Source organism: Muntiacus reevesi, chromosome 2, assembly GCF_963930625.1.
Source record: "Muntiacus reevesi chromosome 2, mMunRee1.1, whole genome shotgun sequence".
In the NCBI taxonomy this organism is placed as follows: domain Eukaryota; kingdom Metazoa; phylum Chordata; class Mammalia; order Artiodactyla; family Cervidae; genus Muntiacus; species Muntiacus reevesi.
The window spans coordinates 131,239,753-131,252,724 of NC_089250.1; the positions used below are offsets into that span (position 1 = coordinate 131,239,753).

The following is a 12,972-nucleotide window of genomic DNA, read 5'->3' on the forward strand; positions in this document are numbered from 1 at the left end:
TCTCATTCTTTGGAACTTACCCTATAAATTAAAAAAAAATAAATAAAAATATAAATATAAATAAAAGACACGAGAAAATGTGTATAAGAATGTTAGCCACAGTGTGGCTTATGCTTACAGAAAATAAAACAAGTAACTATCAATATTATTAAGCTTAAGTAAATACATGGATACAATGGAGTAATATGTGGCTGTTAGGCTGATAGAAACTTCTCTAGAAAGGAAGGAGCTATAGTTGAGGAAAGAAAGCAGGTTGCTGAGTGTTATGGGATGAGTCTCCTTCAGTTAGAAAAGCAAACAATAAACCCAAACTCCAAATGAACACAGAGGCTCTCTATATAAAAGTGTGCATAAAAACACAGAAAAGTTAACACTGGCTGCCTGCTGGCGGGCAGGTGGGGAAAACTGGGAGGAGAAGATCAAGTTTTGTGCATCTTTTTATTGTCTGACAACCAGCACACATTACCGTCAGCAATTAAAACAACCGGGAGCAGAGTCATGGTCCAAGAAAAGCTTAAAATCAGCAAATTTGAAATATCAAAAAATGTCTCCACATTTTAACATGGCAATACAACTGCAGAACCTCCCAAAAGAAACTTTAAAAAATCACCCTACTATCAGGAAGCCCAGTGAGTCCGAGGCCTGTCTCATTCTGAGAAGACATCCTTGGTAATGCCCTGGAGACTAGATAAACCGGGGGTTTCAATGCAGAATGCTTCAGACCCTGCCTCCACACTTGAGGAATTTGTCTTGCCTTGATAACAAACCAGAAAGATCTGAAAAAACAAAAGCCATTGCCACTTATCTCTTGCTTCACTCTCCTCTCTCTGTCTAATAGTGACTGGATTTTCTCTTTTTTTAGCTCTGCAGACAAAAGAAAGGATCACCTATGTTTGATCTACCCTTGATCCTTTCTCGCAGTCATAGACCCTATGACATTAATTTTTCCTAACCTAGGAAAAATATAAATGACTGCCCTTAGGAGCAGTTTTCTATACTGGCAGCTTCAAATAAACATATCGCAGCGTTTCAAAACACCTTTTCCAAAGGCAACGTGTTGTCAAATAGGGTATCAAAATGTACAGTGTTGAATTTTCTCTCTTTCCCCTCTTGCTTGTTTATCTAAGTACAATCTAACACAATATCTGAGCAGAGAAGCCCATGAAAGAGGCCACATGATAAACCGTGAATTCTTTTTTATCCACAGTACAACTTCATTTTGGCATCAACCCTTGGTTACAGGGACAGACCAAAATAAGTGCATTTCTCCTCAATGTTAAATCACAAATGTTGTCATCACCAAAACCACTTCACTTCCAGTCCCCTGGGGGCTTTTACATGAGAGGGGTCATGACAGAATGCAATGGCCTTTTACAGGAAGGCTGAATGGCACTTTCCAAGGGAATATTGATTCAAAAACCCCACAGTCCATTAGGTATGACCCACAATCTATCCCTTTGTGGTAGGTCAGACCACACTCATTTCTTTTTACTCTAAAATTGTTGAAAGGCATGGTATACTCTGGACACCCCATAACAGACTTGGCTTTTCTCTTGAAAATATATAATGTATATGAATAATATTAACTAGAGTTTTAAAATTTATTTTTAAAAAGGACCTCAGACTGCAACAGGCCATGTTAGGATTTACGTAATTATGTTTCAGAAGTGCAGAGTTATCAAAGACAGCAAATAACTGATTAGCAGGTATTGAAGTTTCTTCTAATAGCTGATCTTTTTCTTATAATAATTTTGCATTTACTTCTTTATTGGGGGAGGAAGGACTGAGTAGTAAGACATTCCCTTTATTCTATCTCCTCACACACATATTTTTTGCTATTTTTAATTTTCCATTCTTTCGGTTTTCTTTTCTCAGCCAAATGTGAGTCCAGAGTTTCCTCACAGGTGCTCCAGGAACTTCCCTCAGACTGAGATCAGTGTTCAGAGTTCTCCATGCAAAGGGCACTCTTGGTTTCTCTTTTGGTCTAAACGCTAAAGGGAGCAACACCGCACTTCGGCTTTTTAAACGCATTCCTCAAAATCACTATGCATTGGAAAACTATAATAATACATGTATTCAATGCTACACTTTCCAAACACTTGAATTCTCATATTAAGAACATTTACACTTGAATTCCTCATGTATATGTAGAAGCTAAAATATAAACGAATATAACAAAACAGAAGCAAAACACAGATGTAGACATCAAACTAGAGGATACCAATGGCGAGAGTGGAGGGAGAGAGGCAAGAAAGAAGTAGGAGGTTAAGAGACACAAACTACTATGTATAAAAGCGACAAGAATGTACAGTACAGCATAGTGAATACAGCCAATACTTTATAATAATTTAAATGGAGTAAAGTCTCTAAAAACAATGAATCACTATGCTGGACACCGAAAACTAATATAATATTGTGAATTAATTTTACTTCAATTAAAAAAGAAAGTTGAATGTTTGAGAATGTATTTTAAAACTCAACTAAAGGCCATTTCAAACTACTAGTTGTACACTTGCTAAATATTATACTCCTGCTGCCATCTTGTGGTGATTTTTGGAATCTTCTTGTTGGCGATTTTCCTTTCCTTCTCTTCACTCCACCTCCCTTTTCCCCTACCTTTTGGACAGGACCTATACCCAAACCTTAATGAGTCCCTTTCTTAAGCGGTAGGCAGACAACCTGCACTGTATTCTGAAATGAGAATTGATTGTTGTCAACTCGTCCTCCTACTTGCATAAAAGGAAGGCTGACTGCTGAAGAATGGATGCTTTTGAACTGTGGTGCTGGAGAAGACTCTCGAGACTCCCTTGACTGCAAGGAGATCAAACCAGTCAATCCCAAAGGAAATCAACCCTAAATATTCGTTGGAAAGACTGATGCTAAAGCTAAAGCTCCAATGCTTTGGCTACTTGATGTGAAGAGCCAACTCATTAAAAAAGATCCTGATGCTGGGAAAGATTGAGGGCAGGAAGAGAAGGGGATGACAGAGGATGAGATGGCTGGATGGCATCACAGACTCAATGGACATGAGTTTGAGCAAACTCTGGGAGATAGTGAAGGACAGGGAAGCCTGGCATGCTGCAGTCCATGAAGTCGCAAAAAGTCAGACACGACTTTGCTACTGAAGAACAACAACCTCCTACTTGTAATACATTCCCGCCTTTCTTCTTATACTTTTCTCATTTTTCTGCAAAACTATCCTTTAAACAATAATACCTTTAAAAATATTTATCTTTTAGATTCATCTAGTTTCTTACAAGTCAAGGGAACACAGACTACAGGAAAATACACATGCATTGTATGAAAGACTTTCCCTTCCAAACTTTTTCCAAATTGTACTTTTACAGAGAAAGAAAAAAATCTTGAATTTCTGGCTGCAGGGTGCCACACTACTGCCCTTCACAGCCACAGACATCAACTCACAGGATCCAAGGAGAAGCCCTGGGGACGCTCTCTGGGAAGACAGAGCTGCCCGTGGACCCTCAGCTGGACGGAGACGGGAGGCCAGGCATCCCTTTATAATCCCCAGCGGTCCTCTTCACCTATGTCTGTGGCATGGCAAAGGAATTCATAAACCTGGGGTAAATCAGACACTTCTCTGCAGACACAGTGAAGTGAGTAATTCTTCAGACTGATTACCATTAGAGCAAGAACACATCTTATAAAACCCACTATTTCCATGCAAATCTATGTTCTCACTCCAATTCCTATGGAGAAACTGAAAGCCATCCAAGGAATCACCCAACGACAGGTTCAGCGAGAACTCAATTGGCCAAAATTTTCCAAAACATAGACAGGGTGAGCATGAAAACAATCTGTTTCATTCCTTGTTGAAAATGACTTTAAAATAAACTTTCCCTCTTTTGTGTTATTCATATCTATGTTATCTACAATCTATATTTTTCTACGTTTTCCTTTAAAATCTGTGAACCCTTAAAATGAAGCTTTCTAAGCAACAGAAGTTACATGGCATAGGTTTAATATGATTATTACATCTTTTCCCTCAGTACATTAAAATTCTTTATTAGTATAAAGCAAATTAACTTGTGTGCCACCTAGAAGCAGCCCCGGTGCCAACAGTACGTGAACATCACCCTTTGGGAAACAGGGCTCTGATGTACACATGCTGAGTAGAGTATAGTAAACCTAACAACAGTTATTTATAAATAAGTAGCTTTAAGTGTTGCGGCAACCAGATGTTGATAGTTTAGACCCACAGTTCAGATCACAAGTTCTCAAACATTGCTTCTGCAGTGACTCACAAGATGAAAGATGTTCCCACGTGCATCACACTCTTGTGAAAAGACAAGACTGACTGTGGGTTCTGTGCTATTTCCTGCCATATATTTGTCATCCTCCCAGCCTGGGAAGCCAATCGGAATGCAGGTCAAAAACCATCCCTTGAGAGGTGCCTGTGAATGCACTCAACGTTATTTTCTAAGAAGCAAATAATTCACGAAGTTTGATTTTTAACCTACTATTTACTCATTTTAACCTCACAACTAATCAAACACATACCACCGTGTGCCATGACACTACAGCTACAATCTGCTGGAATAAGACCTGGAATATTATCCTGCATATTTTAGAGTGAACTTGCTCTGTGAGAGGAGATTGAATTGGACATGAATTGGTTTGATCCTCTAGATGGTTTCTGGGTGAGTTTTTGTTTGTTTGTTTTTAATATCTTCTAGGTATGTGCTGTTTTTACCCTGCTTCTGAAATTTAGCATGTGGGAAGAGAAATGTATGGTAAGCTGAAGGTTTTATAGGGTTGGAATTTTTACTATAAACAGACCTGGTTTCTACCCTGGGGTTTACAACCTAAGATATAAAAGAATTTTCTATTTTGAGAATTTTTAGCATATGTAGTTGAAGTTCCTCGGTGGCCGTGTGAGACATGAAGTTAACATTACCCACACCGTGAGGGCAATGAGAGGCATCAAGAAAATACTAACATTTACTCTAAGGCTTTGGATTTGCTCACCAGGCAAATCTGTATCAATACAATATCCGTATCATATAGTTGAACAAATAGGCCTTCGAGTATTTTTAAGAGGCAAATATACAAGTACTTTTAGGATTCCCTGTAAGGTTTGTCAGAGTGTTTTTGCAGTATTTGAAGTCAGAATGCTCAAATAAAGACTTCTGAGGATTGAAAACACATTTTGAGCACTCTCTAAACTGATTTAGGAAGGAGGAGCAGTACAGCATAATTTAAGAACTCTACTTGCATAATCTTTATCACAAGTGAAAAAAAAAAATTCAAACTAAGTCCTAACAGGGTAATTACAGCAGATGTCTTACTGGATTTGTCTTATTAAGGCAAATTCACTTATTAAATAAACACTCAGATGAAATCAGCATGCTATCCCCTTACACACCAAAGTGCTCTCATTGCGTTCACCCACATAATAAAATCAATCCAAATCAACTCCAAGGAGCAAGATATTAACTGTTGAGGACTAATTTCCAAGAACATGTCAAATCAACATGCACTAAAAAAAGGTTAACCATGCAGTCAACACATTGGACAGGACAAATTACAGAAAGTATTTTACAACTTTCTAGCCAATATAAACTTGGTATTGACTGAATTTAAAACTACACTTTTTTCTAAGATAGCATGAGTTTCTACTACAACTCCACGTTAAAAAAAAAGGTACAGAAATGTTTAAAATAAAAGCAACATAATGTACACTGTAGTTTCTAATCCACCAACAATGTTTTGGGAGCAGTGCAGAGTAAGTTTAGGAGTTTTAAAAAATCAGTCTGCTGTTCATAATGACAATAAAGGAGTTTAGTTCCACAAACATTTATATAATAAAAACAAATCTATTTCAAAGATATACATTCTTTGGAAATATCCAGTTTTCATTAAGAAACACTTTAAAGCATCATATATTTTCAACATGAGGAATTACTTTTTAAGCTTTAGGAAATTCAAATTGTACAATATCTGAAATAATATATGAAAGATTTTGAAAGGTTAGAATACTATTCTGAGCAAGACCTCTATTCTACATTTGTGGCTGTATGAGTTTTGCAAATAACATTGATAGATCTGGCAGGAGTTCTAGATGTCAAGCTAAAAGAGAGGAATCAGGGACCCCAAAGAGAGATGCACAACACGGGCAGATCCAACAACAAAGAAAAATAGGTAAAGATCATCATTGGGTAAAAGGTAGAATCAGGAAGAAGCAACAGAGACTGATTCTAGTACCCTGCTCTGGAAGACAATATTGGACTACGTGTCTAATATCAAGCACTTGGCATGCTGCAAGATGCTGTCATCTATTTGACGATAACAGCCCAAGAAGTAAATCATCCTTTCCCCAGGAAACTGATTGGGCCAAACTAGAAGAGTTTACCGTAAGAAGTGTAAAGTCATAAACTGAATAAATCGGCAATGTGTGTGTATGTGTATAGATATACATATATGGACATGTGCATACACATATAATCATACACATAAACACACACACACACACACACATGTCCTTTTCTCTTCAGGAATCTGACAGCACGTGACACTAAGAAAGCGAGACTCCAGCTCAGTACTAGTTTTTGACTAATTCCAAGCTTCTGAGCTTTCACTTTTGTGAAACAGGATACACTACCCCTGGTTTATCTCAGAGCTCACAGTAACTTCCAAGAGCTACAAGAATTCAAGATAACACAGGGTCTTGAACTCTGATAAGCAAGTTCTCAGTGGCAAATGAAAATACTTATTCCTACTCTGAGCAGCTATGAAATCACCTGAAAATCCTATCAAAAGAAAGGGTTTTAATGCACTCTTAGCACCTCCTACACAGAGCGGGGAGAGGGCACAGGGAAATGAGCAGTCAGTAAAGAGTAAAAACATATGACATCTTTTGTTTATTCAGGTCTTTCAGAAATATTTGCATGAGGGTCAGTCAAATCTCCTATGAACACACAATTAAATTGAAACTTGCAACCTATACACATATCAACGATCCAGATAGAACAAGAACCCTTGCTATGTTACAAATACACCTGAAAATGAACACCACCCCAGAACCCAAATCATCCCCAAAGCAAAGTGGATATGTCTTAAAATATAAGTATAAACGATGATAACTCAGAGCTATCAATTCACCAACTCTGGTACTGATGCAAAATTGAGAAAAATACATCATTCTTCTTGTCCCATTTCTGAGATCCTTTAAAAGGCACTTCAGTAGTGATTTGCTCAGTTTTCTCATCATTAAAACCAGGGTACTGTCTGCCTTCTGTATTGCTTTAACTAAAAGTTTGAGTGAGGTGCTTATTCACAGAACCTGTCCTCTTCAAACTACTCTTGGCAAGACACAAGGATCAAGCCTAAACGCCCTCCGGTCTTCTCCGCGGCTCTTCCCCCTTTCAACTCTCATCATAAATACTACTCATCAGAGTAAACTAGATGAATGTCCTCTCCCAGAAGCTCCTGTTAAAACATCACGGTGTTAATCCAAAAAGGATAACTGGTCAACAGATTGGTATGTGGTCAGGTAGTAATAAATTCCTTTGGACGAAAGGATTGGTAGGGATGATGGGATTAGCAGGAGGAATCTGTAAGGCAAAAGGCAAAGGATACAGTGGATGATGTACAAAGGCAGCCACAGAGATCCTTTTCACATCCTTCCTCACCTGTACTTCTCATCAGTTCCACCTATGACGTGAAGGAGGAATGACTGGGAAATGCCAATTCCAAGAGAAGGACCTGAGGAAATTCTAGCCAGCTCAGCACACTCGAGGTGTATGTGCTGGATATGCCTATCGAGGCATGTTTGCTTAAGCTCAATGGTCACTTTTTCATAAGGTCAGTTTTGTGCTGGCTATAAGGCAGGAAAAAAAAACAACAACCAAAACAACAATGTATTCTAATTTAGAGCATGTTCTTTTCTTCCTCTTCAGAAGGATTCACTAGTTAATAAGATGGAACTATCCTGATTCCAAGGCTATAGAGTATAGCAGCTGAGAACTGGGGGCTCTCAGTTGCAAAAGTGGGGTTTGAAACACATCTGGCATTTCCTAGTTGTGAGATCTTAGGTAAGCTACTTCTTTGAGCCTCAGACTCCTCACATGGAAAGTACATATATGATTTAGGATCACTGGGGAAAAAACAATGAGCTGCTGAAAGTAAAGAGCTTAGCACTGTGTTAAAATCAGCAGGATAAGCTACCTCTAATATTCTTACCTATGCTATTTTAAAGCACTGTGTATTTTCTATTGGAACAATTAATAAGGTGGGCCCAGAATTCAGTGGGTGTACCCGCTCATTTCATTGAAGCTACTTATATCAAAATTAGGCCAGATCCCTTGATTTAGTCTGAAGGTTAAATCAGCTGAAATGAATCAGAGACGCAAAAGGCAAAGAGTTTTCTGGGGCATCCATTCCAAAGCGCCCATGTCCCAGTGGAAGAAGGTACAAGTTCCAAAGGATGAATTTACGTTATCAAGAATCAAGGGATCTGTGACAGGAATAGCTCAATAGCTTTGCAATATAATACATTATTCCTGTACCAGAGTAATATTGATTTCAGCTTTTGCTTAAGCTAATTTAAAAACAACAATTGAAAAAAAAAACAACAACAATTGTGTGCAGTCCTCTGAGCTAACTGGGTTGTCAAAATAAGGAATTTAGGTGTGAGTAAAAAAACAGAGGGAAGAATCAGGATATTGGATAATTCTTGATGAATTCTTCAATTCATACAGGGAATTGAAGCTCATAGAAAACTATGTGAAAGACTCAGTTATTTGGTAGAAAGTTATATATGAATGTAAAATATCATCATCATCATCATCCAAAACAGCCTACAGTTTTCAACAATTATCACTTGATCTCTACTGGGCGTTTCTAAAGGGTCTGCAAATGAGGACTGTAATAAGTCGGATGTTTTCTTTTTAAACATGATCATCACACTGTACACTTGATACTTATGCTGAGAGCTCAGATCTTCCCTTTCTCTAGTATAATTTTCATCTAAAGCATTCCTCAGATACTTAGATCATTCTTAATGGAGTTTGTGCATTATACCCTCTGCGGACGCATGGAAATCTGGCTAATTGGACTGACTTGATTACAACAGTCGTTGAATTCTCCCATTTCCTTCCACTGCAATAAATGCTCAAGATATTTTTACCAGCGATTATGTAAATATTTCAGATTGCAACCATTTTCCAAAACAGTGGTGATAGGCAAAAGTGCTTTTGTCATTCTGCCCACCAAACAGAATTCCTATACTTTCAAAATATATTTCTTTTTTTGTTAGTATAAAAACTGATGGTGCCCTAGTAAAGTTTCAAACAAACCTACAGCATGAATAGCTCTCACTAAATCCTACAGCCACTGCAACTGAACATTAGCTTTGTGATAAAGCAGTCTCTTTCAGTCCCAGTAAGTGCATCAGGATGGCACAACTTTTAACAAAGGATGCATGAGCTGATGGGATGTCATATATCTGAAAATTAGAAAATGTACTTTTATTTTGAAAGCACTGTGTTGGCTGTTAAATGCTTTCTAGAAATACGTTTTTCATGATTTCTTTTCTTGGCCAAAATAAGGTGCCTCACCAGTAAGTCAGTACTGCCTCTTTAAATGCTAGGGTAAGTACCTAATTCCAGAGGTTACTATTCCCATGTTCTACCTGTCAAAATTCTTTAAACTCTAATGAGTCAACTTCCTGAAAACATGCGCCAAGCTTCCATTTGAAAGTGTAAAACTACATGCTGAGTGGGGAAAAGTTTACACTCAGTCCCAGGGTAAATCCGCGCACCGAGGAAGTGGAAAAGCACTTCAGCTAGTTTCTGCGGACACAAATATGCGCCCTACCAATCTCTACTGCGCATGACCCACTCTTTTGATGAATGTTCCTACCCCTAACCAGAAAGCGCTGCGAGTAGGGGGGAGGGATAGAATAAGAAAGATGATGTGTACGTTTGAAAGATCAGCCATTTCCTCTAAGTACACACAAAAACGTCTCTCATTCCGGGAGATTTCTTATCAAGGAAATAAAAGTGCCTCTTTGAGAGCTAGCTCCTGAAGGAGAGGGGACCCTGGGAGGAAAGCTGCTTCTCCTATCCTCTCCAGACCCCGGTGAAATTTCCTTTTTGCTGCGGCGAGGCGGTGCTGGCTACACTTTTTTTTGGAGGGGCACAGTCCAGACACAGAGATCTGAAATTTCAAAAATGCGATAGAGCCCCAGCCTGCCAGCCCTAGGAGGCGAACAGCTGCTGGGTGACCGCTGATGAAGTGGCTTCTTAAGGAGGTGGGCAGATTGATTCCAGCTGCTGAGCGCGGGGCAGGGCAGCGGCCGAGGAATGCGCAGCTCAGCTGAGGCAAGACACAGCAGCTTCCCAACCAATGGCAAGGCCAAATATTAGCTCTGATTGCAGTCTTGGCCGGAGAGAAGGAAGAATGCCATTGTTCCATTTGATAGGAACTTCCAAGGCAGCGTGGGCCAAAAGGTGCCATGTGGATAGTGTCATTTTGTAAGCCTAGTATTGCTCAGGAAGCCTGAAGCCGGTCTCTTGAGACGTTGGTTCAGAGGGGGCCTGCAGTTCCCAAGGTGAAATCCTTTCTGCCTGACCCAACCTACTCCCAGCTCCTGGTCCTCTTCTGATAGCTCTCAACTCCTGCACAGTCTTCACTGATCCCCTCCCCCATCCCCCGTACACTGGAATCAGTACACAATTGAAACGGACAAGGAAAGAGAGGAAGGGAGGAGCGGGGGACGTCGAGAGTCCTGCAAGTGGCCTGTCTGGAGACGGACAAGAGGACGAGCTCTTTAGAAGCACTGGCTTCAAAGTCAGCTTAGGGGGAGGGATTAATTTAGGGGTCCCCTGAGGGCCCCAAACTCAGACAACCAAGTGATCTAACAAGAAGGAAGGGGTAAGAGGTAGGCGGGCATGAAGGCACGCCTAATGGAATATTCAATATCCTGCGAGATGCACTTTCGGCCGTGCACTTCCAGAGACTAAAAGCCAGTAATGGGCTCTGGAGTCTGCACTTCCTCTCCCTAATGTCCAGAGGCGCTTTAATGCTGCAGCCAATCGATCAGCCTTCTCCGGTGAAGGCAGCGAGCGGAGAGCAAATACTTCCTACTTATGGCCAAAATCGCCGGGCCTCCTCTGCGCACCACGAAAGAGCGACACACAACTTTGAAGTGGCTGGACTTAGCTCTCAGCGTGGCGGGAAGAGGGAAGGAAGGAGCCCGGAGGCGCCCAGAGAAACAGCTCCCCTCCCTCTTCATCTCAACTTTTCCAGGGACAGACTCCGAAGACAAACAAGAGGGGGCAGTAGTATCGACTCTAGGACAGGGTTGACCAGTAGCCCCAAACCTGCTTCAGGTGCAAGGTCACCCAGCCACTTCTAAGCCCTAGGCAGCCCAAGACGTGGACACTTCTGGAAGGGACACAAACTGAGCAAACCGACATCCAAGAAGTGGTGTTTCTTTACAATTTCCTGCTGACATCACTTGCTGCCTGGAGAGTGACCCTCGGAGGCTGATCCCTGCAGTGGAGACGCACCCCAGTCCCGCCTCCCTCCCCTCGCCCCCTCCGCGCCTTCCCAGCCGGGCTCGGGCTCTGGGCAAGTTCAGTTCCTAAACCCAAGGCGGTCTCCCTGTCCATCCCGTAGCCGCTCCCGGGAGGCTCCAACGGCGCAGTGAGCATGCCCCGTGGCCTGGGTCTGGGGGTCACCTCCAGGAAGCTCTCCAGGCCCCGGGATGGGCCGGGTCCTGTCCCGGGAGGTCGTCTCCCCAGGGGTGCGCGAAGGGAAGACCGCGCGACTTCGGCGGGGTGCGCAGCGGCCAAGTTAGCGGGCGCGACCAAACTTTCCACGCTCCTTCTCCCCACCCCCACGCCACAGGGGCGCGTTTCCCCCCGAGGAGCTAGCCTTTCCCAGCCCGGCGGAGACCAGCGCAGCACGTGATGGACGGAAATAAAAATAAACACTCCCCATTCCCGGCCCGCCAGGGCCACCCCCACTCGGCGCGCCGAGGAGAGCCGAGCAGCCCCCGCCGCCGCCGCGGCCCGGAGCCCCCAGCCCCGAGCCGCCGCCCGGCCCGCCCGTCCGCCCCGAGTGGCGGCCCCGCTCCGGCCCGCCGCACCCGCGCCCCGGCGGCGCCTACCTTTCGGATTTGGTGAACTTCCGGAATGCCTGTCGGAGGTCGTGGAAGGACCTGTAGGTCTGCGGCTCGGCCGAGATGCCCTGTGCCCGGGTGGTCCGGGGGCCGATGTGGGTCGAGGGCACGGGCAGCACGGACTGGCATTTATGGAGTTTCCTCTTCAGCTCCTGGATCTCTTCCTCCTTCTCTGACAGCCGCTTCTCCAGCTCTTTGATCCGCTCCTCCTTGAGCATGAGAATCTTGGCAAAGTCTTCCTCCAGCTCGCTCATGTTTTTGCCTGAGCCCCTCCGCGAAACTTTTTCTCGGGCGACGGCGGCTGGGACGACAGCCGGGCGAGGCGAGCGCGGACCGGGCGAGTGAATGGGCGCTAAGTACCGAGCGCAGCGGCGCTGCCCCTACCGCGGCGCGGGGAGCCGCGCTCTTCGATCCACTTCTGCTGAATGGACTAAAAGCATCGAGGGGAGGATGAGACGTCTAAAAGCGCTGGAGAGGAGAGGCAGAGTGCTAATCCCCAGCCTCTCCGGGGAATAGGTGATTATCTTTCATTGAGAAACCAATTAGAGCTGCCCTTCTTCCCCTGAGACCCCCTCCCCCGCCCCCCTTTCCCAATCACTTCGTGAGAACGCGGCGTGCGCGCCACCCCACCGAGAGCCTGGCTTCTAGTTGGGAGGGTTGGACCAGTGAGCCTGCTCTCACCCCATCACACAATAATCACTCTTGCACGCTATATGGTACCAAAGGAAAGGGCCGGGGTGGGGTGGGGTGAGGGGGGAGCTTTATGCCACTTGATCCTTGAAATAGCAACAATTACCATGTGATCTGGTAGATGACGCAGCGCTTGT

At 43.1% G+C, this 12,972-nt stretch overlaps 1 protein-coding gene across 1 annotated transcript in view; it reads right to left on the reverse strand.

The window, feature by feature from the left end:
- Positions 1–12,399, reverse strand: part of PRKG1 (protein kinase cGMP-dependent 1) — a 1,324,229-nt gene extending 1,311,830 nt beyond the window's left edge. The window contains exon 1 of the mRNA XM_065922836.1: positions 12,134–12,399. Coding sequence (XP_065778908.1) covers positions 12,134–12,399 — 266 coding nt within the window. The remainder of the gene's footprint in view (positions 1–12,133) is intronic.
- Positions 12,400–12,972: the final 573 nt, after the last annotated feature.